At 43.5% G+C, this 24,054-nt stretch overlaps 5 protein-coding genes across 6 annotated transcripts in view; all 5 read right to left on the bottom strand.

Annotated features, from left to right (window-relative positions):
• Positions 1 to 911: 911 nt before the first annotated feature.
• Positions 912 to 4,848, bottom strand: sp3b (Sp3b transcription factor). The gene is made up of 8 exons (XM_068751527.1): positions 4,702 to 4,848; positions 3,562 to 3,792; positions 2,898 to 3,482; positions 2,458 to 2,643; positions 2,175 to 2,367; positions 1,865 to 2,054; positions 1,476 to 1,672; positions 912 to 1,251 (listed from the first exon to the last, which is right to left on the bottom strand). The coding sequence occupies exons 1-8, from the start codon at positions 4,768 to 4,770 to the stop codon at positions 998 to 1,000; spliced, it is 1,905 nt and encodes a 634-aa protein (XP_068607628.1). The 5' UTR covers positions 4,771 to 4,848; the 3' UTR covers positions 912 to 997.
• Positions 4,849 to 7,083: 2,235 nt separating this feature from the next.
• Positions 7,084 to 9,993, bottom strand: LOC137907224 (obg-like ATPase 1). Of its 2 annotated transcripts, XM_068751528.1 has the most exons (11): positions 9,928 to 9,993; positions 9,584 to 9,681; positions 9,329 to 9,472; positions 9,108 to 9,235; positions 8,619 to 8,794; positions 8,437 to 8,517; positions 8,105 to 8,202; positions 7,882 to 8,025; positions 7,603 to 7,699; positions 7,301 to 7,423; positions 7,084 to 7,218 (listed from the first exon to the last, which is right to left on the bottom strand). In XM_068751528.1, the coding sequence occupies exons 2-11, from the start codon at positions 9,679 to 9,681 to the stop codon at positions 7,117 to 7,119; spliced, it is 1,191 nt and encodes a 396-aa protein (XP_068607629.1). In that variant the 5' UTR covers positions 9,928 to 9,993; the 3' UTR covers positions 7,084 to 7,116. The 2 variants fall into 2 exon arrangements, with proteins under 2 accessions (XP_068607629.1, XP_068607630.1); XM_068751529.1 differs by lacking the exon at positions 9,584 to 9,681 and having other exon boundaries at positions 9,928 to 9,976.
• Positions 9,994 to 11,263: 1,270 nt separating this feature from the next.
• Positions 11,264 to 14,019, bottom strand: LOC137907768 (transformer-2 protein homolog alpha-like). The gene is made up of 7 exons (XM_068752125.1): positions 13,987 to 14,019; positions 12,691 to 12,824; positions 12,404 to 12,557; positions 12,129 to 12,317; positions 11,860 to 11,975; positions 11,574 to 11,744; positions 11,264 to 11,402 (listed from the first exon to the last, which is right to left on the bottom strand). The coding sequence occupies exons 1-7, from the start codon at positions 14,017 to 14,019 to the stop codon at positions 11,264 to 11,266; spliced, it is 936 nt and encodes a 311-aa protein (XP_068608226.1).
• Positions 14,020 to 14,586: 567 nt separating this feature from the next.
• Positions 14,587 to 19,584, bottom strand: senp2 (SUMO specific peptidase 2). The gene is made up of 17 exons (XM_068752153.1): positions 19,414 to 19,584; positions 19,143 to 19,204; positions 18,948 to 19,060; positions 18,606 to 18,672; positions 18,438 to 18,519; positions 18,134 to 18,308; positions 17,564 to 17,670; positions 17,414 to 17,481; positions 17,236 to 17,284; positions 17,078 to 17,150; positions 16,831 to 16,977; positions 16,625 to 16,756; positions 16,308 to 16,532; positions 16,029 to 16,108; positions 15,833 to 15,917; positions 15,642 to 15,737; positions 14,587 to 15,558 (listed from the first exon to the last, which is right to left on the bottom strand). Exons 1-17 carry the CDS (start codon positions 19,581 to 19,583, stop codon positions 15,496 to 15,498), a joined length of 1,794 nt encoding a protein of 597 aa, XP_068608254.1. The 5' UTR covers position 19,584; the 3' UTR covers positions 14,587 to 15,495.
• Positions 19,585 to 20,777: 1,193 nt separating this feature from the next.
• The window catches only part of pcnt (pericentrin), a 30,405-nt gene continuing 27,128 nt past the window's right edge, over positions 20,778 to 24,054 (bottom strand). Inside the window, exons 56-60 of the mRNA XM_068752124.1 lie at positions 23,651 to 23,877; positions 23,486 to 23,565; positions 23,283 to 23,421; positions 23,023 to 23,150; positions 20,778 to 21,245 (exon numbers count right to left, since the gene is read on the bottom strand). Of these exons, the coding sequence (XP_068608225.1) occupies positions 21,202 to 21,245; positions 23,023 to 23,150; positions 23,283 to 23,421; positions 23,486 to 23,565; positions 23,651 to 23,877 (618 nt within the window). The 3' untranslated portion in view covers positions 20,778 to 21,201. The remainder of the gene's footprint in view (positions 21,246 to 23,022; positions 23,151 to 23,282; positions 23,422 to 23,485; positions 23,566 to 23,650; positions 23,878 to 24,054) is intronic.

Genomic DNA, 24,054 nt, shown 5'->3' with positions numbered 1-24,054 from the left:
ACATCTGGCAGGAATTACCGACGGGGCAGAACTGATCCAACGTCATCCGGTTTCCTCCTGGAATGTTTGATGACACAAGTGCCCCCGGGGGGGGGGCTTTAATGCTTGTTGCATCAGCTTCTCAGTTTTCTTCCGGTCGCACACGTGCAGTTTACGAGGGAAATAAAGATCCCTCAAACACTTACTGATCACAACCTCGCTTCTTTCCATTCAGACGACACCAAATCAGCAAAGAGACGCACAAATAAAAGGACAAGTTAAAATGAGGGGGGGGGCGGGGGGGGGGTTACAAAAGAAAGACACCTCCATTCAAGCACAGAGGACGGTGTGCTCGTGAGGACTGATGAGACATTCTGTTCGGAAGGACCAGATGCTGGAAGAGGTGGCCGTCACTTCAGAGCGACTTGCATCTACAAAAACGTTCATTCGTGACGGCAGCAGTGCGGCGTGGATGATGTAAGAACTCCCCAGATAGATCCGAACATTCCAGAGGTTCGCTGCTTTCCATTTCAGAAACTCCTCCTCCTTCTCCTCCTCATCATCATCATCATCATCTCCACGTTACAAACGCGTTATCTCTGTTAGTTACATCATCTGCAAAGCTTAAAAAACACATGCACCTCCAGCATTTTTATACAAGAGTATAATACAAAATAAGGCATTTCATTGTGTTGCGTATTTATGTCACGTGTTTGAGTGTTATCTTGTGTGTGTGTGTGTGTGTGTGCGTCTGTGTGTGTACATAGCAACCACATTTGAAAGTTTTTTTTGCCCGTCTATAAAAAGACTGCAAAATAAACAACATAAAGTCAAGATAACTCTTACTTAAAATATATATATTTGTTATATATATTTACGTATATATATATTCATATGTAAAAAAACAAACAAACAAAAGGTAAGAGGGAAAGAGAAAAGCCCAAGATGTCCCTGTGATAGGTCAATTCTCACAAAAAAACAAAACATAAAACAAACAAACGCCACCTCCTTCACCTCCTCATTCCATGACCTCGCCGGGGGCCACGGTGACCAGCTGTAATGGGATCTCCTGGTTGCTCACGAGGTCGTGGGTGGTGGTCTGGAGGATGAGCGTGGTGCCGTCGGCGGTGATGACGGTGTCGGTGGTGGTGGTGGTGGGCGGAGACGCGGAGGAAACGCCCTTTTTGTTCTGGTGAGTCTTTATGTGCTTGGCCAGGTGGTCGCTTCGCATGAACCTCTTGGAGCACTCGGTGCACACGAACTTCTTCTCTCCTGTGAAGAGACGCCGAACACGCGGGTCAGACGGCGGAACCGTCGCCGGGGCGCCACCATCCAATCGGTTTTTAAACGGGCTCCAGAGGAGGCGTGAAAGTACGTGCAGAAAGCGAGGAAAACTTCACCGCGCCTGCGTTTTACGCGTTCGCCACTAACTGCTCAGCCTTTAGGCTCTTTCTCAGGCGACCTGAAATCGGACACCCGCCCGCGCCCCGCCTCACCCGTGTGTGTCCGCCGGTGTCTCTGCAGCTCGTCGCTCCGGGTGAACCTCTTCCCGCAGTACATCCAGTTGCAGACGAAAGGTCTCTCTCCGCTGTGCCAGCGCAAGTGGGCTCGGAGGTGAGACGTCTTCCCGTAGACTTTGCCGCAGCCGACGATATGGCAAATGTGCTGCTTCTTCTTCCCCATGCCCGAACCTCTGCGAAACAAATGGGGGGGGGGGATGGAAAAGAAATGATGTTAACATAAGAATCAAAGCAAATAACGCAAGGAATAAGAACCAGCAACAAAAAAAAATGACAGAATGAAATCAGTTCAAAATGGTAATAGTAGTAGGATCATCAGGTTTAGCTTTAGTGTCATAGTTCCTAACCCTAACCCCCCCCCCCACCTTCCGCCGGACTCCTTGCAGTTGGGGCAGGTGCAGGCGACTCTCCGGAGCCTCTTGCCCTCGCCGCTCGCCGTCTCCATGTCTTCCTCTCCCATCTGAACGCGTAGGTTGTTCAGGTCACTGGGGTTGAGCGTGGAGTCGCCGCTGAGCTGCCACTCCTCAGAGTCGGGCTCTTCTTTGATTTGAATACCTGAGCCGAGGAGGAAGCAGCAGACTTAGGAGCTCTTCCACTCATTTAACACAAAACAATGGAAGATTTGCTCACAAGTAAGAAGAGCCGTGCGTGAGGATGCATTCAGGCGGTGCTCACCAATTGGGCTGTTTGTGTCCTCTCCTTGTGTGTACTGGATTCCAGAGTTCACAGTAACTGTTTGCAGGTTGGGCAGGCTGACCTGACCCGTCTGGCCCAGAGGGAGGGTCTGCACCGGGGCTAAAGTCAGTTGCTGGGCCTGCCCCTGTCCCTGGGGCAACTGGAGCCCCTGGAGTGACTGGACACCCTGAACCTAGAGATGCAATATGGATTATTATTCTACCCATTGGAAGCTGGCTCTTTTGCCCCGTCTGCTCCTTGGGGGGGTGGGGGGGGGGGGTACCTGGAAGGTCTGCCACTGGATCTGTCCGGTTGCAGTGACGGTCTGGGCCTGGATGAGGAACGTCCCCGGGTTGACCAGCTGTACGCTCTGTAGCGTCTGACCTGCTGCGTTCAGGTCTTGACCCTGAGCGTCCCCAGAGAGCTGCAGGATAGGCTGGGAGAGCGCGGTGGAGTTCGACGATGAGACCTGCAACGTAATAAAAATGTAGAATATATATTGTAACATGAGATAATAACTTTGCACGTTTAAAAGCATTTTTAACTGGTCGTGGGATGCAGAACATTTTGAAATACGTCACAAAACAAGCATGACAAGCAAATCTGGACATTTATTTGAGGCCAGCATGAAGAACATTTCAGCAGCGATATAGAAAATAAAATGCGTTTCCCCGTCTTCCAGATTAAATTGTCCTGCCCCCGGCCACACGTACACACTCTGACCTGGATTTGCTGCAGGTGGTTGTGGGAGTTGAAGTTTGCCGAGGAGGAGGGGTCAGCCACGCCTGCAGACACAGCGGTAGCTTGGGTCAGCACCCCGGTGCCGTCGATGGTCTCGGGGAAGGAGGAGGAATTGGTGGTGGTTGGCACGTAGAGTTCTGGATTGGCGCCGGCACCGCTCAGAGTCACCAGCTGCTGTTTGGTGCCGTGACCCTGACCCTGACCTTGACCCTCCAGCATCTGGCCGCTCATGATTAGCTGACCTTCAGACGTGATCCCCGTTGCAATGGGGACCGTCTGTGCTCCCGTAAACCCCAAAGACTCCAGATCCAAACTATTTATCGGGACAAACGTGATGTTGCCGGGTAGCCCCACGGGCACCGTGCCCGTGTACGCCGACCCCCCAGTTAGCTGGACGCCTTGACCCGCCTGCGTCAGGAGGTCCGTGGACGCGGTCGTGGCGCAGCTGATGCCGATGCTGCCATGGCAGCCGTCTTGTAGGAGCTGGATCTGCCCCGTGCCGTCGTCCAGTCCCTGCGTTGGGAATCCTGAAAGTGTCCCGTCGGCATTCTGGATTTGGGGGATGAGCTGGAAAAGAGGGCAATATGCGTTTTTACCAGGATCCCAGAGAACGTCCTCCGTCGCGTAAAGGTCTCCGTCTTTTTACCTGATACTGGATCCCCGACACGCCGTTGGCCGCGGCGTCATTCCCCGACGCCGTAACGTAGATCGGCTGGTTGGGGAGACCCCCGATGGGAAGCACGTACTGACCGTTGGACGTGACAATCCCCGAGTTTGGAATGTGAACAACTCCATGGTCTTCCTTCCCGGCTGAGACGGGAGTCAACACCTCCCATCGGTCCGAACCCGTCATCTGAATGGCCGACATGTCGGTCGTCTGGGAGCGAGACTTACACTCAGATTAACAAGAACGGACATTTCTGCACAGGTTTACGTTAGATCACAGGAAAGGGAACCAAGTCTTTCCGTGGGGGGGGGGGGGGGCTGCCCTCTTACCAGAAGGTCGGTGGCTCAAGCCCCAGCTCAGTCTACATGAAAAAAAAGGGGCAACACACTGAACCCCAATTTGGTACCTTAAGCGCTAACCGCTGCTCCTCAGACGCGGGTAAAAACCAGAGAACATTTTTGGTGATTGTATACGACAAATGAAGCTTCTTAAATATTATGCAAATAATATATATATATATGTATAATTTTGCAAATGTTTATACTGTTCTAATAATGATATCGTGTTAGACAGGATGTTTCACTGTACTTGTACTGTAATACATGCTACTGTTTCACTGTACTTGTACTGTCATACATACCACTAATAAATATATTCATCATCATCATATTAATAATAAAGAGAATATGTCGTAGGCCGGATTTGTGCAGAGGCGAAAGGTGGAAGACGCTACGAGCATAAACGCAACCACCCACGCAGTGAAGAGAACCGGCTCGGGAACCCACGGGGCGTGGGGGGATGGGCGGCTATTATAAGAGCTCCGATTTGATTATGGACGCTTCCCTGACAAACATTATCAAAGCAAGCAACCTCCCAGCCGAAGGGACGCCGGCTATCTCCGAGCGAGCCGGCCCGAGTGACTGACTCCAGCGTCCTACCCACTATGGGCGGGTTTTACCGGGGTAAAGTGGGTGGCCGTTATTGAGGGGAACACAGGAAGTGTACGGCTTTCACCCCATGCCATCAAAATTTTAAAACGTCTGAACTTCACGCTCTCAAAAACATAACCGGCAATTGGAACGAAGGGGGAAAAATGACGAGCTAGAAAATGTCGGATACCTGCGTTTCCGCCGCGCTGCCGGGTTGCAGAAACTCGCTTTGACTGCTGTCCACGTCCGCGGACGCCATTTCTCCTTGTTTCAGAGGCTGCTTTGGTGCTAGCAGGGAGAGAGGGGGAAACTCAGCAAAACTCTGTAATCGTCGACTCCGGCCTCGCAAAGCATCCCCACTCTCCAGTCCGAAGGGCGCAGACCTCGATTTTCAACTTTGCAGCGAAGATTCAAAGGGAATTTCGCCCGGATTGGTTGTTTACTTTAAACTCCGTGGCTAGCCAGCTAGCTCTGCTGGCTAACCACATCTAGCTAGTTAGCAACAGAGCAAAAGCTATAAAGACGCAGCTTGCTTCGCTGTAAACTCACAAACTCACCGATTAGTTGCACGCTTCGATGCGGTAAATGTTTACGTACCAGTCATAGTGTGAATGGTAGTAACGGGAAGGATTATTTAATCAACTAAACTCCAAACATGATTATTTTATCAAAGGCGGGCTAGTGTTGATCGGTGAATTCGGGTCGATTTTTTTTTTTCTATTTTGATTGACGGTGCGGGAAACACAAAAAGGTGGGACTAACAAGCGTGACTGTCGAATTTGCGTCACATTACAGGATGTCCCGCCCTTCTTCTCTAGGACGATTGGCTAATCAGATAGTTGGGCGAACGTCATTGGATAACACAAATGGCAATATTTTTTTTATAGTACGTATGTTTCCTGTTTGGTATTGAGAAACAAGAGATGGAATGCAGCTCTTTTTTATCAACCGCGATACCGAGGAAGTGGTTGTTTTTAACAATGTTATATACTTAATGTTTTCCTTTTAATGTCCCATGAGGATATATATCTTAAACATTAGATGTTATAAACAAATGTAGACCTCTGAAAAAGGAGAACTCGGTTCACTGGGAGTTATGCTAGTCTTTAATTGGGCTATGAAATATATTTATCCTTATGCTGCACTGTCTGACTGTAAATGTTGAAATGGAAAATAAATCTCCTTTTGGACAACCAAGTCTTGCATGTCTTTCCGCCATTACAGTAGACTGGCAATAGGGTTTACTTTTTAAATTACGGACTGCGTAAAGGTCCACTATTAAAACTTAATAGTTTGCAACCTCAAATGGCAGTTGAAATAATTATTGTGTTGATTGGATGGAAATGCATATTTTGACACCTACATTCACATGAACTACAATTCATATCGCATGTTCACAAACACTTTGTGGCTTTAGCTTTGCACTTTTCCCACTAATGCCTCATTTAATAGCAAACAGAGTACCGTAGTTCCATTTGTAATGGCTTGAATATCAGCTTTCAAGTGACACATCATTATCACAGCAATACAATCCAGGATTTGCAAGGAAAACTAACACACAAAGCATCAATACTTATGTTTCCATTGGTTTATATGACATTTTATTGTCTTTTAGTTTAACACGGTTTATATTTTAAGCCACGAGCTGGCAAGACGCTTGAGGGGATTTGTCAAAAAAAGAACCTGGAAAATAGACATTCACACAGCAAAGAAATGTGAAACAAGCTGGACCAGACTCAATGACCCACAAAGCTTTGTCCTGGTGGAAGAGGAGTTCACCGTGTGGGGGGTGTAGTTTTTAATCAACCAACTCAAAAGTGTTAAACCTCTCAAATGTGGTGTGAGCAGGCATTTTAAAAAGATGCCAACATCATCCCACTCAGAACGGAGCACAGTACAGGCCCAAATGTAACGTGGAGCGCTGGTTTTCATTTTCTCTTACTTTTGAACACAGCAACAGTCAAACATTTACAGACTGCAAATTTTGGCGTTATTGAACGTTTCTGGTGTTGTGAATTTATTGATGCTGCATATTGATCTCATTCATGGCAGCACTGTTTGCTTTACAGACTGACCACACCTATAATTGCAAGGAAGCATTGTCAGTGTGGAGCGTGCAAATCAATCAGCAGCCATCATAACAGCAACTGTCAAGTAATAACAAGTAATAACAACGCAACCTGTTATTACTCTGACGAATGAAAGATGACGTCAAAAAAGATTAAAAGTTTCATGCATATTAAAAGTGGACAGTGTCAACATAAAGTTCAAAACAATATGCAGTTCGCTGTCTTTTTGTCTCCCATTAGGCTATTTCACATAAAGTCAAAGATAATTCTGACTTCAGTTCTGACTGTTTAAGTCACAGCTGGAGTACAGCAGTTCAAAAATGTTTGAGTGTTCTCATTTCACTCTCAGAATATTACTCGGGTATGAATGCATGATCATCGTGTACAAGAAGATTATTATAGAATCATTTTAATGGATTCTGGTCCGGGACAGCGAGAGAGGTCAACCAGGACTTCTGAATTCAAAAGAGAGCTATGAAAACCAGGGCCGCACTAAACTGTATTGTGAGTTCTGTTTTGTTCAGAATTGTGTGGTCTCATTTCTTTTTAGGTGCATTGGGCGTGTTAAATTTGAAAAAGATGATGTCTCCATCCTCGACGATGTAGTTCCTGCCCTGTTGCCTGTATTTCCCAGCAGCCTACAAAAGAGGGAATGTAAATAAAGAGGACGTGTTTAAAAAGCATTCGGGGACAATTACCGTGTTTATATGAAGCACGCACCTTGGCGGCACTTTCACTACCCTCCTCTTTGAAGTCAGCGTACTTCATGACTTCGGCCATGATGAAACCTTTCTCGAAGTCGGTGTGGATTTTTCCTGCGGCTTGAGGAGCCTTGGTGCCTTTCTGTTGGAGGAACAATACAGGAAAAATGGCAAAAACATAATTGAAAATATGTCAAAGCCAACGGCAACATATCTAAATATATTGTCCCCTAAAGAGCAAGAATAAACGGAGAATGTGGTGTATGCTTGAAAGAAATGAGGCACGAGTGGCACTGTCAAACAAAAGCAACACACACTCACCCTGAGGGTCCATGCTCGCACCTCATCTGGCCCTGCTGTGAAGAAGTATTCCAGCTGTAGTGCTGCATAGCCGGCCTTTATTATTTTGGTTAGAGCACTGGGAACAAACAAAATGAATGTGAAACTCCAAGCTAAGAAACCCAAAGCCTGGTTTGTGCGCAGCTCCTTAATAATACACACATTTAACCTACAGTGCCAACGTATGAAGGATATTTCCCACGGCTACGCCGGTTAAACCGGTTCTTTAAATATTTTTGCTCAGCTGTGTTTCAAACTCACCTTTGCGTCTTCTGCTCCTCACAGTACTTTCTTCTCTCCTCCTCGCCCTCCATGTCCAGCAGTTTAGACTCAAGAGCTCCACTTACGGGAATCACCAGAGCACCGGGATCGTGGGCATCTACCCACTCCTTGATTTTTGCCAACCTGGAAAAGCGTGCATGCAGATAAATTATTTTGAAGCGGCTGCATGAGATCAGATATGTTCCACCAAAAGCAAACATACCACTTGTTCTTTTTCCTGATGTAATCCTTCTCTGATAGATTAACCAGGTAGATCATGGGCTTGGATGTCAGCAGCAGGTATTTGTTCAACACCTCGATCTGCAGATGAGATGGAACAGTTGAGTCCACTGGCTCTACTGAGATGATGCAACGGTGACCGAACAGAATGACCCAATCCATCAAAAGAAAAAACACATGTGAAGAAATCACTCTGTCTATAGTGAGAAACTATTAATAAAAAAGACACTACATCCTTTAATATCATGTTAATACATCCGTTTAAAAATATTACAGTAAACACAGACTAACAAACAATTAATCAGCCTTCATTACCTCCTTGTCGTTCCAGTCGTGGTAAAATCTGATATGTTTCTTCTCTTCCTGGATCCAGTTCTTGATCTTCAAAATGATGTCCTAAAGCAAAAAGCAGTCTGTATTTAGATCCCAGTTGGTGTCCAAAGGCCAAAATATAGTTACCGGTACACACACACAAAAAAAAAAGCAGCTTTACGCACATATTCAGGTTTGAGCTTTTTGTCACTTCCCCTAACGGCAGTCTTCTCCAGTTTGTCAATGATTGGACCGATCATTTCCTCGTCTTTTAGTCGCAGCTCCTCGTGGATGATCTCTATGTCCCTCACTGGGTCAACGTTACCCTCCACATGGACAATATCCTCATCGTCAAAAGCACCTAAAGAACAAGAGTATTGACAGAAGTACTCAGTTGGTTACAAACATTTACACATTCTGAAACCTGAAGGCCATTCATTACTACAACAAAAAAGTTGATTTAATTCATCAACAAATATTTTGCACCGTGCTAAATCCAAAGTAGAATATTCCAAAAAATAGGTCATTTCAGACCAGTCTGAATAAATAAAAATATGTTATAAATATTCTCTACTTCTAAAGACAGACATTATTTGGGTTAGTAATGGCTCTTAACTTGACCCCCAGCACCTTTCCACTCTACGTACGACAAGACAGCAGAAATGACGACTCACGAGTCATATGGAAGATGCCGTCACAGGCACTGATGTGAGAGAGAAAGGCATTTCCAAGCCCTTGTCCTGAGTGGGCTCCCTTCACCAGACCAGCAATGTCCACAACATTGAGAAAAGCTGGAACCTTACTGAAGAGCCAGAAAAGGATTCAGCGAAACAGAAATCCATGGACGTCGAACAAATGACAACTGGCCGTCAGGAGACGCTGACGCGACACACACCTGACTGGTTTGTGGTACTGGCAGAGATAATCAAAGCGCTCATCGGGCACAGGCACCCTGCTCTCATTTGGGTCGATCGTGCAGAATGGGAAGTTCTCTGCAGCCGCTTGGCTTTTGGTCAGCACGTTGAAAAAGGTGGATTTCCTGTGGTAGACGAGGTTGGGATCATGTCAGCAGCGGTGGAAACTCTGAATGCTGAATCAAACAACTCGTGCAACATTCATGCTTTTCCGTTTAATTACAACCTGCACATACCCAATATTTGGCAATCCCACAATTCCTATTTTCAGAGAGGATCCAAATCGTCCAATTAATGGAGCCTGTTTTGGGGCTTCTCCCTTTTTGGGGGGCATCTGGGGGATTTTCAACAAGTTAAAAAAAAAAGTTTCAGCAACAAAAGCATCTCAAAACGCCACTAAGAAACGTGCAGACAGGGTCCAGTCATATGCTCATCCAATGCTAGCTTTAGCTAACAGCTGAAAACACTCCTTGCTTCTTGTTAGCTAGCCTAGAATACATAAACAGATACTAATATCAACATTTTCTACCCTCAATAAATATTAAAATCAACCGCGTTTAGAAGGCGGCTCTTTCCGCACCTTTTACGCCTTTTTGCTGACAGTCTACGTGGTGTTTCAACCCGCAGAAATCTGCTCTCACCAGCCACTCCGGGGGGAAAGGCAAGTTTGACACCAACCCGGAAGTATTTTGATATTAACCGTGAGCCCTTCCGGTGTGAGTCCACGAGTGGACCGGATGCGTTTAGCAACATTTATACTTAATTTAGCAAATGTTAAGTTATACGTTTACAGTACTGCTTAAGAATGTATGTTTATTCTTGAATTTGGAAACAGTGGTTCAAACAACATCCCTTCACTGTTCAAAATTGTACAAATTTGGTCAAATTATTATTTATTTTCTATCTCAGGCTGTCCTACGCAACAGTTACCCCAAAAATAATGCTTAATGGGGGCGGATTGACCATTAGGCGTCAGACCTGTATAGTCCGTAACAGTCTATAACAACGCAATTAGATATGAAAACCTTGGATCTGTGACGATTACTGAAAAATCACAAACAAATGCTTCCATTAAGTCCAAACAAGTGTTGAAAATCACAGATGTTTGATGCCACCTAATACAATAACCGGAAGTCCCATGTCTAAAACTATTAAAGCAGACTTTTACAAACTTCCCATGTACAGTAATACTTTATTGCTTATACATGACCAAAGAAGTTGCTTCCATCAGAAAGAAAAAAAACAAGCATGGTAATATTTCAGACTACAAACTCAGTTTACCGTAAATCAAAGCAAATTCAAAAAGGAAAATAGGAAATTGCAACGATTGCCACAGTAGTCTGTCCAGCATATAAAACCGGTTGAATAACCACCACCAAACAGGTTGGATTTTGGACTTAGTCGTAATTTGCTAGAGCAACCCAGAATTACATTTTATAACAGGATAAAAGCCAGCCAACAATACTTACATTTGTCTAAATCCAGAAAATTGTCCATTTCTGCTTGAAGTTTTTGCAGTTAAAAATTTTGAGCAAAATATCTTATTTCACAAGATCCCCTACAAATTGGTAATGATTAACTCTTCACAGACACTGCACTTCTCAAGGCTGGATTTTTACAAACAAACTGTAATCAAACAAACATACAAATCCACAGCTTCCATTACATATAAAAACATTTATTTTTCCTAAATGCATTATTTTCTGGTGGACTCAAGGAAATGTAACATTGTTGGTGTATTTCTTAAAACCTTTATTTTTGTAAAAGAACTCAATTCATGAACAAAAAGACAAAAGCAGCCAAGCAACAGCACTGAATTTGTACTCGACTCTTCTCTCGCTGCTCAGTAGTGGCCTGTGAAAAGAATTACAGGACAGCGTCAAATTAACAACACTTAAGTTTGGTATGTGAGAATGTTACACAATTCTTAGGCAAACAAATATAGCAACGCTTGCGGTGTAATGATTGAAATGTGTAAACATACGTGGCGAGTAGGACCGTGAGCGGGATCGAGAGCGGTACCCTCGGTTATAATAAGGAGATGGCGACCTGCGTCTGTAGGAGGAAAAACCAAACACTGAACTGGAAGCCTTTGATGTTGCATGTCGTCAGGGTTAATCACATTCCTCAGAGTCCTAAAATCTACAAGCTAAATTATGCATTACACTTTAAAAGGCCATCTTACTTTCTGACAGTTACTCCTGAGCTTCAGATAAAGGAAATCACCTGTATGATCTGTATTCTCGGTCGTCATAGCGATCATAGTCTCGCTCATAACCCCGGTCATAGCCTCTGTCGTAGCCCCTGTCGTAATCTCTTGAGTTGCGCCGTGACGAGCCACCGCAACTACTGCTACCTCCACCGCCGCCGCCGCTGCTGCTGCTGCCCCCGCCGCCACTATAAAAAATACAGAATAAAGTTAAGTGACACCTCAGAATATAACAGCCCCAGCAAGTTCAGGAAAATGTCCCCGTTATACAATATAAAAGGTGGTCCAGGTCCAAAAACTCACTATGTTGGGCGCCCCATGTATATTCCAGGAGTGGGAGTGTGGGCTCGTTTCGTAATGGAGAAATCGACACGGATCCTTCTTCCATCAAGTTCCATTCCGTTAGCACGCTCCTTAGCCTTGAACCCATAACAGGTTTAGATGGCAGCCACAGTTTCATTCATGCAACACATCCCATTAACATTTAGCTTTTATTTGGCATCGTTAAAAAAAATAGCTGCCTGTGTGTCTTGATAACAAGTTTTAAAATACACATTGCGTCTCATCTTTACCTCTTTAGAGTCCTCAGAGTTTTCAAAGTAGACAAAAGCGAAGCCTCTTGAGCGACGCGACTGCTGGTCGTACACAATGTTGACGTTACTCAAGGGGCCATATTTAGAGAAGACGTCCCTGAGGTCCCTCTCAGTGGTGTACAGACTCAGTCCGAACACACCCACACAGCAGTTGGGGTCTGGGTTGGCCTGTGAGAATGAAAAGAGGAACGTAAATCCCTCGTCTGTGACCTCCTAGATTTTGATCGGGATCGTTAGATCAATAGAACACATGCCCGGTTTCCAATGTGTCTGCGGCGGTTTGACATGGGGGAGCGGCTGTGGCTCCTCCTTCGGCGCCAGCTACGAGACCGGCTCCTGGAGTGCCGGCGATGGGAGCGGGAACGAGAACGAGAGTAGTGCCTGCGCGAGCTTCGGTGGGAACGGGACCTGATGACAGAAGTTAAGTCTGAGTCTGAAACGCATCTGTGTCACAGACACAGTTTAGTTCTTGAGCCTACGCTTTAGTATTAAACTTTAAAAACCATCACCTGTAAATGAGAAACGTGGGAAATCATCTTACCTGGATTTTGATCTGGAACGGGAACGAGACCGGGACCTGGAATGACGGGAGCCATCTTTAGACTGCACAGGAGACTGGCTGGTCGACCTCGCGGCTTGTCGGGGGGACGCGCTCCTCGAGCCATGCCGAGAGTCCTTGACAGATCAGATACGAAGGTAAGGAATCTTGTGAAGCAGAGCGTGCGACAAACAACAATGTCGGGCCAAAAGGTGACGCCGCCTTTAGAAAGTTGGTAGTATTTTTTTTTTTTACGTTTACAAGTTTTGAGACTTATATTTAAAAAAATATATTACCGGTATGCCAAGTCACACATTGCAACAAATATTATAGGTAGTATTAGTTTAAATGAAATAAGATTTCATAAAGATGTATGGAGATATATGCCAAATTATGCTCTTGTAATAGTGGGGGGAAAAAATTGTGCATGCTTAAGAGAAAGAAACAGGACGAAATAGAGTAATAACAGCAGGCTGATAGGAAATTACTCATACCCTGGTAAACTTCTGATCCTAACTTCATAACTTCATTACTTCAAAACAACCCTTCATTTCTTCTTTCTTCTGTTTGACATTATGACTTCTTTTTCCTCCTCTTCCCCCTTTTCCCATCTGCCATTACAACACTAGTAGTGGAGACAGATCTTGACCGCTTCTTTCAGCATCCAACACATTAGCATGCATCAACACCATCAGCTTCAAATATTAACAACTTCACATCTGAAACGTCTTCAGCCTTTTTCTTTCTTCCAACCTCAACCTTAACAAAGAACAAACAAGGATGATAGAGGCATGTTTTTGTAAGAACCAAGGTATTCAGAGAAAAACAGAGAAACCAGATCAACAACATCGATTAGCTGAATACATCTTTGAATTTTAGCTTGAGTGAGGGTGATTTGGTTCGAAGCTAATTGTCCGTAAATACAAAGACGGTACAATAATCAAAATTACAATAGATGTTTAAAATTAACCAGTATTTGAAGAGTTTAGCCAAATATAACCCGAAAAAAGTAAATTCGCGGTAGGCCGCAACCACATCTCGATTTCTTTGTCGGCCGCGTGTTAGGTTAGCTGACGATACGAGCATCGCTGCTTGCCGAGTTTGGTTCACTATAAACTTAAGACATAAATAGTATTTTAATCAAGAACTTGAAAATATATTAGTACATGGCGAACACAAATGTCGAAATATGTAAGCTTATTATCAAAATGTGCGGCCATTACGCTGCAGCTAAGTTTACTAGCTAATCTTAGCTAGCGCGCCGTCTGTCCACGTATTATTCTATTAATCACAACTCACCTGCTCCCTGAACTCTTTCTCGTTGTCGCTCATTATACTGAAACTAAACTGCAAATGTGTGTGAAGTCTGCGCTACACCGCCCGTAAAGGGTGATTTGACTTGGCCTAATGCTAAATTCAACGCTACGCTTCGAGCCACCCGAACGACAGCAAGGGCCTTCTGCTGCTAGTGCGTTCTTCTTCGTCCGTTAGAGAGGATGGCATTTAGCTTGTTGGCGCATTACCGCCACCTCCTGCTCTCAGCCAAAATAGCGTAATTACAACTAGTCATGAAATCAAAGCATATTTTTAACAAAGCAATAATCACAAAGACTATCCTTGTGATCTGTAATTATTGTGTTCTTCTGGATTTAAAATGACCAAATTAGTACTCTCCTGTTTGTAATCACTGATAGTATACCAGAGTACATCTAGAGTAGTAATAGTGCTATGAAAAATACTGATGTGTGGCATAATTGAGAAACACAGTTCACAGGACAAGTTGGGTTCTATCATTCCCTGTCCTGCTTGCAAAGTGCCTTGTGATCAACTTTGCTATGATCTGGCATTATATAAATAAAAATGAATTGATTTGAAATGCTCCACACACAGTAAACAAAATTCAAATAAAAAAAAAGAAATACTTTATTACAGAGGAAAAAAGAAATCCACTTTTTTAAAACATGAACTCAAACATGCAGCTGCGTACAGTAGTTTAGATTGTGTACGTGTGAATCAGTCTCATAGCCCTAAATCAACTTTTGCAGTATGTTCATGGATTCAGATATAATGGCATCTTATGTTACACATTAAGCAACGATTAATGCTTAAGCAGGAAAAACTAAAAAATGAATCACATCTACATACATATATACACAAATACCTTTTCATTCAGTCACATCATAAATAGCAAAACAAATGCACCAAACACTCATCCATGCATTTCTGTTCAGAAAAAATACTGCAGAGATTTTTTTTTAAATCTCTATTTCTTCAAGAGACTGAATGTGACTCTAAATAAATATTAGTTGCTGTTCATTGTGTGCGTCATAACCGAAAGGTAAACAGCAAAATGACACACAAAAATGAATGACTTGCAACAGTCCATTTCCATGAGGAAATTATTTAGAGTTGTATGAGACAATGAAAAAGCTCTAAGATGAAATCAGTGTCAAAGGACTGAAGGCACTGCAGGCAGAACTTCAAATTCAAAATCTATATATAAAAAAAAAAAAACGCAAAGCCATTTCAGTCAGTAGTGCCATAGCTTGTGTAAGACTTACACTTATCACATCATAACATCTCAAAAACTAATCAGACTTAACAAAAAGTCCTTAAACAATATCATCAACTAGTGTTAAGACTTGTGTTATGAGTTGACTTATGAGTTCTTCAGTCAAGAATATCTGGACTGCGTTTCAGTCCAGATATTCTATATGCAGTCAGTAAAGTCCATCTTTGGCCCACATATTCCCTTTCCTTCCCAATACAAATGTTTGATGGGGCACTAATTGAGATTCTTGTGTCCCTCTATAGCAGCTTCTGATTGAGGATTTCCCAGATCATTAACTTCCTGAAGAGAGGCATGTGGCACTGCAGAGAAAGAGACAAATACTTTGTTTAGCCGTTATTTTTAAAATAACGCACACAAAAAACAAGAAAAAGCCATCACATACCTGCTTAAAGGTGAGAGGCCTTCCTTTAGCGATATAGTCAGCATATTTACAGGCAAAAACACCACAATCACTACCATTGCTCTGCTGGGGAATCTCCTACAGAAACATGAGCAGTTAGGAATGCGTTTTTCACACAGTCCAAATGAAAATATCAGTTTTAGTGACACAGCGGTTATTTTTGTTTAACTTACAGTAACCCTCGTACTTCCGACGGCCCACCTGAAGCCGTCGAGCTCTCTGCCTCTCTTTATTTTGTGCTCCTCTTGAAGGTAGAGTCTGAAATTTTAGTGCAACGATGTCGTTAACTGTGAGAATACAGGTCAACACATGGAAAAATAATATACAGCAGCCAAATAGCTGAATCTTAACGGTATAATGAAAACTCACAGTAAAACGCTACATATGTCGTCGTGTCTCCGGCCCATGGAGTCGTAGGACTTCACCGTCTTTGACTTGAAATCAATCACCTGGAATGAGAATGTCGGTCAGAGAAAAAACAATTAAAATATAAAGTAGGCCCATTTTTCACGGATAGAATTACTGTAGTCGATAATAAATTACCAAAAGCAACATCTGTTGATCACATACTGAAGAAGATGAATGTGACAGACCAACAAATAATATATCTACAGTTGTTGTGTGTGTGTGTGTGTGCGTGTGACTCACAGCCATTGCCCAGTGGACGCCCAGATGAAGAGGGACCAGGATGAGGTCGTACAGGAAAAGGTCAACGGCTTTGGTCCAGCGCCTCACGGCAGCGTGACCGCCTTCCTGCACGCCTCCGCCGCTCCGCAGCTTTGGGAAGAAGAAGGTGCTGAACGAGTAGACTTTTAGCGCCGCTGCGCCACCGGAGCTCCGCTCCATGACCAGGTTAAGGTAGAAGTTAATAATCTTTGTGAGAGGAAACAGGAGAGACACAGTTCATTCAAGATGCATTACGTTGATACATATACCGATTTGATTACTCCACACTGCGCACATACCTCGTCGTTTAGCCAGCTTCCTTCCCGCAGGGTGGACAGGTCTCTCTGCGTGATGCGTAGTTTGAAAGCCGCGCTCAGAACCAGGTTCGGATCACTCTGACTCAGAGCACAACTCACCTCGGCTGCCATTTCCTGCACGCAAAGAACAAATGCATGCAGTAAGATAAAAAGCTTCCTTCAACACAGCTCACTCATGATAGCCCCACCTTTGTCAGCCAAGGTATGTCTTCATTGCTGTATCTTGTGCGTGTTGATTGTACGCCTGTAAGACTGACCGCAGGGCTTTCTCTATCCTCCAGACTGAGGCGAGTAGCTACTTCTGTCGAAAGGTCCAGATCCGTCACCGGTCGCTGCTGTAAAACAGGTTGACGGAAGTAATACATTTGAGTCTCGACGCGTAATTATACCTCAACAGGTGCTTCGACTTGCCGTGACAGAAAGAGAAATCCACACCTTTGCACATCTGGCAGGCTGCGTGTCCTCGAAGGTTCCACTGAAAGTCTTACCAAATGTCAAGCTAGCCCTCCTGGAGACGAAACGCATCGGAGCAAATGATCAGAACTCATCAATATAGATCACAGACACCCACACAACACGTGAACACTACCGACCTGTCCTTCACTACGGGTCCATGCTTCCATGTAAACACACTTGAAGAAGCTGTGCAAAACGGGATGCATCCATTGAGCGATTTAGAAACATTAAAACATGTTTACGGAATGCTTGTCAGCCCAGATGATTTATCGGACTCTGTAATATAAAAGCTCTTTATGCATCCAGGTGAACTACCTGTGTATCCAATCTTTCTGGGCACTGTTTCAGAAGCTCTTTTGGGACCACAATGTAATGAAGGCTCGCTGGGAGAAAACAGGAGAAAAGGATCAGCTCGTGTCCCAAAGGGCGGATTGTTAAATGGATTTTGATTCTACTTCTACTCACTCTTGCGGTTTTGTTTGGTTGAAAGGTAATGGTTGGCTTTTGCTGTATTTCTCTCTCACCATCTCGAACAATCGCCTATAGTGCTCCTTATTATTCTGCTTTATAGCCTAAAGGGAAAAACCAAAGCACATGATTACTGAGCCAAATGGTGCACAGTCTAATAAGAGAAGAATTAGAAGTGTGTTCAGTTTATTGACATGGTAAATAAAACTATAATAAATATAATAGGCGCTCTGAATATACCAAATTCAGTAACACAAGAAATTAAACACCATCACTTACAGAATCTGTTGACCAGCCTGCAAAAGGTAAATTTAAGATATTCTATTTCCCCTGTAGATATGCTTAAAACATTATTGGTTTTGGAACTCTCAAATATTGATATCAGTGAGAGCCTCAAAAAACTAATATCAGTTGGACTTAACATAATTATCAGATTTCTTATCTCTCCTTAAAGCATCAGGGGATTGAAAGACTCCCTGTCAAATTCATAAATATGATGTAAATGCATAATAACATGATACGTTATTAAAAAGTAAATACATAAAGACTCTAACATAATTATTCTACCTCTTCCACTGTGAGATTGGGTTTATAGCAGCGGCTATGTCCGAAGACGTGGCATGCCGTATCAACGTTACTGGTTCCCATCCTCAGAGTCGGTCTGGAGGGCAGCAGCTGGAGAGAACCTCTCTTCTCCCTGTCCTTCCCTCTGTCAGGGATCCCTCCAGGCAGCCCTGCTCTGCTGGATTCAAAAGGTTTAGGTAAACTAAGAGGGGAACACTGTCAATCAGCGATAATACCGAATTATGCAGCTCCAGAGGTGTATTTACAGTAAATAGGGATGACTGTGCCATGACAGTGGCCTACTTGCCTGTGTTTCCTCATTAAAGTAGGAGAGGCGCTCTGGAAGGGATTCTTCCCAACCCTCTCGTTCAATCCACCCATTGGTTTACCTGTGGAGCGATAACACAGTCAGTCAAATGCTACTGAGGATAAGGACCGTACAGGACTAATAATCCCAACTGCTGGTCTCACTTACTCATTCTCCACTCAGTACTGTTCAGCCACGAGGTGTGCAGCTCATCTATTCCCATCAGGGTCACCGGCTGCACCAACGGAGGAGGTGAAAGGTCATTTAAGTTGAATACAAAAATAAATGAGACGCCCGACTTGACAAATCTGCTTTAATATTGCAATTCAGACTGTGACATTGACATGTGTCCTGATAAACGCGTTGATCCACTCGGTCACCGCTCACGTTATCATAATAATTTATATGCCTTGTTTTACACATAGGATTCAAAAACGTGTTAGTTTTGCAGGCAGATTAACGGCATAAGCGAGTAAAAAAAATGCATTTATTTATGAATGGCGCACAAACCTGCGTCTCTTCATAATCCCCGGGCCGTTCAGATATAGTCGTCAGCGGTTTCCGGCGCATGAGCAGACCTGCTACCCGAACCGCAGTCTTCTTTACAAAGCTTAGAACCACATCTGAAACACAGGAGGCAAATGTCAACAGCTGTCTTTATTTGGAATTAACAGCAGCATTTGTTTATTTTATTTTTAAACAAACCCCTTCTGCGTCTTTTCACCTCCACCGGGTCACTGTGGGAAACACCGTCTGCAACATCGACACTGTAAAAGTAAAAAAAAACAACAACAATCAAACATTAATACATTTCCCAACACCATAATATCAGCAAATTGAAGGCAGACTTATTGACCGATTGCTGTCCTGTTTAACCAAAGGACACACCTGTGTAACTCAGGGACAGTTCATTGAACGTATTAGCCATTAGCCTAAGCATAATACAGCACAGGGACCGATTGAAGCGTTAACCGACCTCTGGTAGTTCCGTTTAGCCGGTCTGTTGTGGTTCTGTTCCCCCGCTAACACGCCAGGTCGCGGGTACACCTCCTCGCTAACGTTATCTCTCCTGGGCCACTCGGTGGGATTTTGCCCATGAACGGGCTCAAATAGCGACGAAATTCCGTCAACGATCCATCCATACATCCCAGACACATACGATAAAATTCTACCGAACTCTTTGAAGTGTGCCAGGACTATTTCAACAGCGATAAAACAAAATACTACGATCCTCGACGCTGTCAGCAGCTGACTTAGCTTAGCTGTTAGCAGAACTGTACAGAAACGCGAAAGATATGCGTCATTCTACGCGTCAGTGACGGATCAGACGCCCATTGGTTGCTGAGCGGAGTGACGGATCAGCAACCAATGGTCGTCTGATCCGTCAATGACGCGCTCAGCAACCAATGGGCGTCTGATCCGTCACTGCGCTCAGCAACCAATGGTTGTCTGATGCGTCTCTGACGCCACTGACGGATCAGACGACCATTGGCTGCTGAGCGCAGTGACGGATCAGACGACCATTGGCCGCTGAGCAGAGTGACGGATCAGCAACCAATGGTCGTCTGATCCGTCAATGACGCGCTCAGCAACCAATGGGCGTCTGATCCGTCAGTGACGTCAGTGACGGATCAGACGACCATTGGTTGCTGAGCGCAGTGACGGATCAGACGCCCATTGGTTGCTGTGCTGCTGACGTAAACTCTGGTTTCAGGTCCCAGATACAAGACAACGGATGCACGCGACGAAAACTTTTAAATACTTTTTACTTTACTCTTTAACTAATGGCGAATATAATAATAAAAATAATAATAATAATAATATAATGCACATTTAGTGCTTTTTTTTAAAAATAGCTTCTTTGCCGAGATTGTAAAACCAGATTATAATCATGTAAATAATAGAATAACAAAGGACAACTTTATGGAGTCCGAATAGTAATTCATAATTACTATAGTCATGGCAGTAATTAAGCTGCTCCATTAAAGCAAAAATAAAAAACCCAAAACAAAGCTGGATTTGAGTCTAGAATGTAATGCTGAATCCTAACGCCAATTGTTTGGTTCCTGTGCGAGCGACCTCTATAATCATCCTTTTCTTGCCTGATATTACTTTTAATGAGGTATATTGTGTGTTATGTTTAGTCCAGTTATATTATTTTACAGCAACTGGCAACAAGATATAGAGTACAGTGTGGCTATGCTGTATGTGCTTGAATTAATAAACAGCATTAAAATTAAAGACTGTAGTTTGGACTTCCTTTTTAAGAATTTTCATTATTAAAGTCTGACATCTCACAGTAAGTGTGAATTTTAAAAGCTTCCACAAAGACAGACTGGATTTCAATCACACAATTGAAATATTTATCAACTTTATGGCAGAAACAGATAATATAAAAAGCACATGTTCACATTTATGTAATTATTCGCTCAATGGCTGGTTTGAAGTGCAAATTTGGACACATCAGTCCTATTTACATACAATTACACTAAAGGGTATAAAACAGTTAGGATAAAAACTTTACCCATTCATTTAAAGAAGTCATTAAAAACATTTGCTCTGGCAACAATTCAACAGTAGCCTTCAAAATACTAGTATACTACCACTACTACTGAGTACATAGAATACAAACATTTGAAACAACTCAAAAATAATTTGTTATGTAAAAAATAATGTCCTCATATAATTCAACATGTGATGTATTCCTTTCTACACTAATGTAAGGCATGGACAGTTTCGTGACATGCAGGCTGGAGACATTCCTTCATTGGTCCAAGAGTTTCGGATCAGGCTGGAGAATGGACGGACCTGACGGGACACGAGTACACAAAACATCAGGCGACAATAAAGAATATTATTTATTTGATCACATTCAGACTGGCCAGCACAACACCTTCACCAGTGCATTTGAGAAAAGCTAAAAAGACAACGGTTTTTGCATCATTTGTGACTACTGCTCACTGTTGTCAAAGACCATAACACGTCAAGTAATAGTTAACACATTAGTCAATAACTCAAAGCCATTTCGGCAGCATATATCATCAACAAAACAAATATTCACATATAATCAATCAATCAATCGGAAAATGCTCCTGCAATTGAAATAAAATAAGTACAAATAGTTTCATGTTGGCAGAGCTGTGACAATCTGCTCTTTAAATGTCTTGCAGATGTTTTTCCATTGTGAGAAATTACCAGATCCATTACAAGATTATACTGATGGCTTTGTTTGTGGCAGTCCTTAAGATATAAATTAAATTATCAATTTACTAGATACCATTTCTTTAAGGCATTGCCTTTTCATTTTGGATACACTTTTTCAAGATTATGGCTGTCTGTTTAGGCTCTTCAAGCTTTTTCAGTACAGAATCATTACTCACAGCTAAAACTATTAGCAATAACTGGAGGACTAAAGTGTAATACATTTTAAAGCAAAGAATAACACCTGCAACTTTCTCTTTTTTTGTCGTCATGGAGGCATATGAATATAATTCGAAGGTACAGTTTGTATAGGTCTGGGCTGTTAAACAGTAAACAACAATTCCTAATAAATTAATTAAATGTCACTTGGACTAGAACAAGTGGCACAATATTGATGGATTAACCAAAATAAATTCAAGATGAGGACTGTCATACACACAATAGAATTATTCTTAATTGTAGGATTGAAATACGCATCTGGACCAGGATAATAGATAGGGAATGGACAAAAACATCTAGAATCTTAATGTTCATACTATTCTAATTTATCCCAAAGGTCCTGAATAATAGTAGGCAAAATCCCCAGATCCAGAACCAAGATAGTAGTAAAGTTATGCGTGTGCGATTTGCAAAGGTTCAGCTGTAACACGAATGAAGTACAGTTTATGTGGGGCAAGAAGGCCAAATGCAGGACCTTTATGTTCCTGACCAGAGTGTCCCCACCTCTCAACTAGTGCCCTCTCTGACACGTCGGTTCCCATCCTGACAAGTGCTGCTTTGTTATTTGGCGGCGCGAGTGTGTTATACTCACACTCATCTGGACCATTCAGGTAAAGGGGGGACAAGCAGCTCAGGTATAGCCACGTCCTATTCTCCTGCAGCCAGCGCTGCCGATAACCGATCATATCAGGAGAACAGGCCGACTGTATCCTCCTTTCCTCTTTAGGGGGTGAAGCTAAATGAGTCTTGCTTACTGGGTTAGGAGATGATAGAGCACACAGCTTTCATGGGATTTACAGTATTAACATGCTGCTTCCATGCAAGTGTTAGGCCAACCACCCCAAAAAAAATTAAGGGTCTAATATTGTGTGTTCTGATCTCAGGAACATCCAAAAATACATGAATTCAGTCCCGTGAAGCATCACCCAGTGCAAAAACGTCAGAATCCAAAAGGTTTTTAGAGAAGTCTGATAACCAGAATAATTTCCAGGATGAATGACAATGGCAGCCCTGCCTTTATTACTGTCTGCATGAAATCAACCAAGATCCGTTTCCAGTGTGCACCAAACCCCCAAATAAAGGTTTCTCCACCTCGGTGCGTTAAACTTCACCTTCCGCCTCGACATGCTCCACTTTCACCCCGTTCATACTTAATGCTGCTCACCAGTTGTGGCTCCCACCAACCGCTGCTGGACCTTCTCGAGATGGTGGATAAAGTCGGTGAGTGATCGCTCCTGATCCTGAGACATTCCCTCTGAACACCCCGAGGTTACACTGGCGCCCGAATGTGTCCTGTACAAAAAAAATAAAGCGCAGGTTTCGCAAAATCACATGAAATCCATTAAAACAATATTTCAAATTCTAATGTGAGCCTTCAGCTTCACATCTAAAGCTGAGAAAGAGTGGTTGAAGAGACGCACAGACCTTTTGTACAACCTAAAGGGTGATTTGATAGGCGGTACGAGGGCTGACACCGCACCTCTGTGGTCAACACTGCCATCTCTGTTCGGTGGCGAGTCAGAATTTAATATTGGCTGTTCTCTTAAAACTGCAACTTTCGGCCCTGCAAGAGACGCAACGATTAAAAACCCACTAAATCACATAATCAATGGGTAAACGGAACTGACCTAGACCATGACTACCGACAGTCCCAGGGACAGCCAATCTTCTGGTTGCCTTATTCCATTTCCTCATCAAGAACCTCATTCTGGAAAACAGTGTGTCATCATTTTGTTTTTCAATAATCAGGATGTAAGCCGAGACAAGTATTCACATCCTGGTATCCTCTCTACCTCGAGATGGCAATGACGACGTGTACAGCAGCCCTAAATCGTCCCAGGGGTCTGCGCTGGGAGGAGGACGGAATAGACGGCGACGCTCCCATTTGGGCTACGAGACGCAGTGCTGCTTGTTCACAATCTTGGAAACCTCCCAGGAGCAGCAGCAGGTAACGTTTCTGGTAAACCAGAGCTTTCCTGTAGCTCTCAGCACGTAGATAGCGCTCATGTAGACGCTGCACCTGCAGGCACAACACACGTTTACACAAAGAAGCAGAAGACTTTTTTTAAATTATTTTTTGATGTGCTTTTCATGGGATATTTTCTATCCCTGCTTTTGAAACCGCTAACATTTCTGCTGTGCGCTGCGTTAAAATGCTTCAGTGAAAAAGGCATCAGCTTTACTTGCAACAGCAAAA

This window comes from Brachionichthys hirsutus, chromosome 18 (assembly GCF_040956055.1).
Source record: "Brachionichthys hirsutus isolate HB-005 chromosome 18, CSIRO-AGI_Bhir_v1, whole genome shotgun sequence".
Classification (NCBI taxonomy): Eukaryota; Metazoa; Chordata; class Actinopteri; order Lophiiformes; family Brachionichthyidae; genus Brachionichthys; species Brachionichthys hirsutus.
This window is presented reverse-complemented; position numbering and strand designations above follow the sequence as displayed.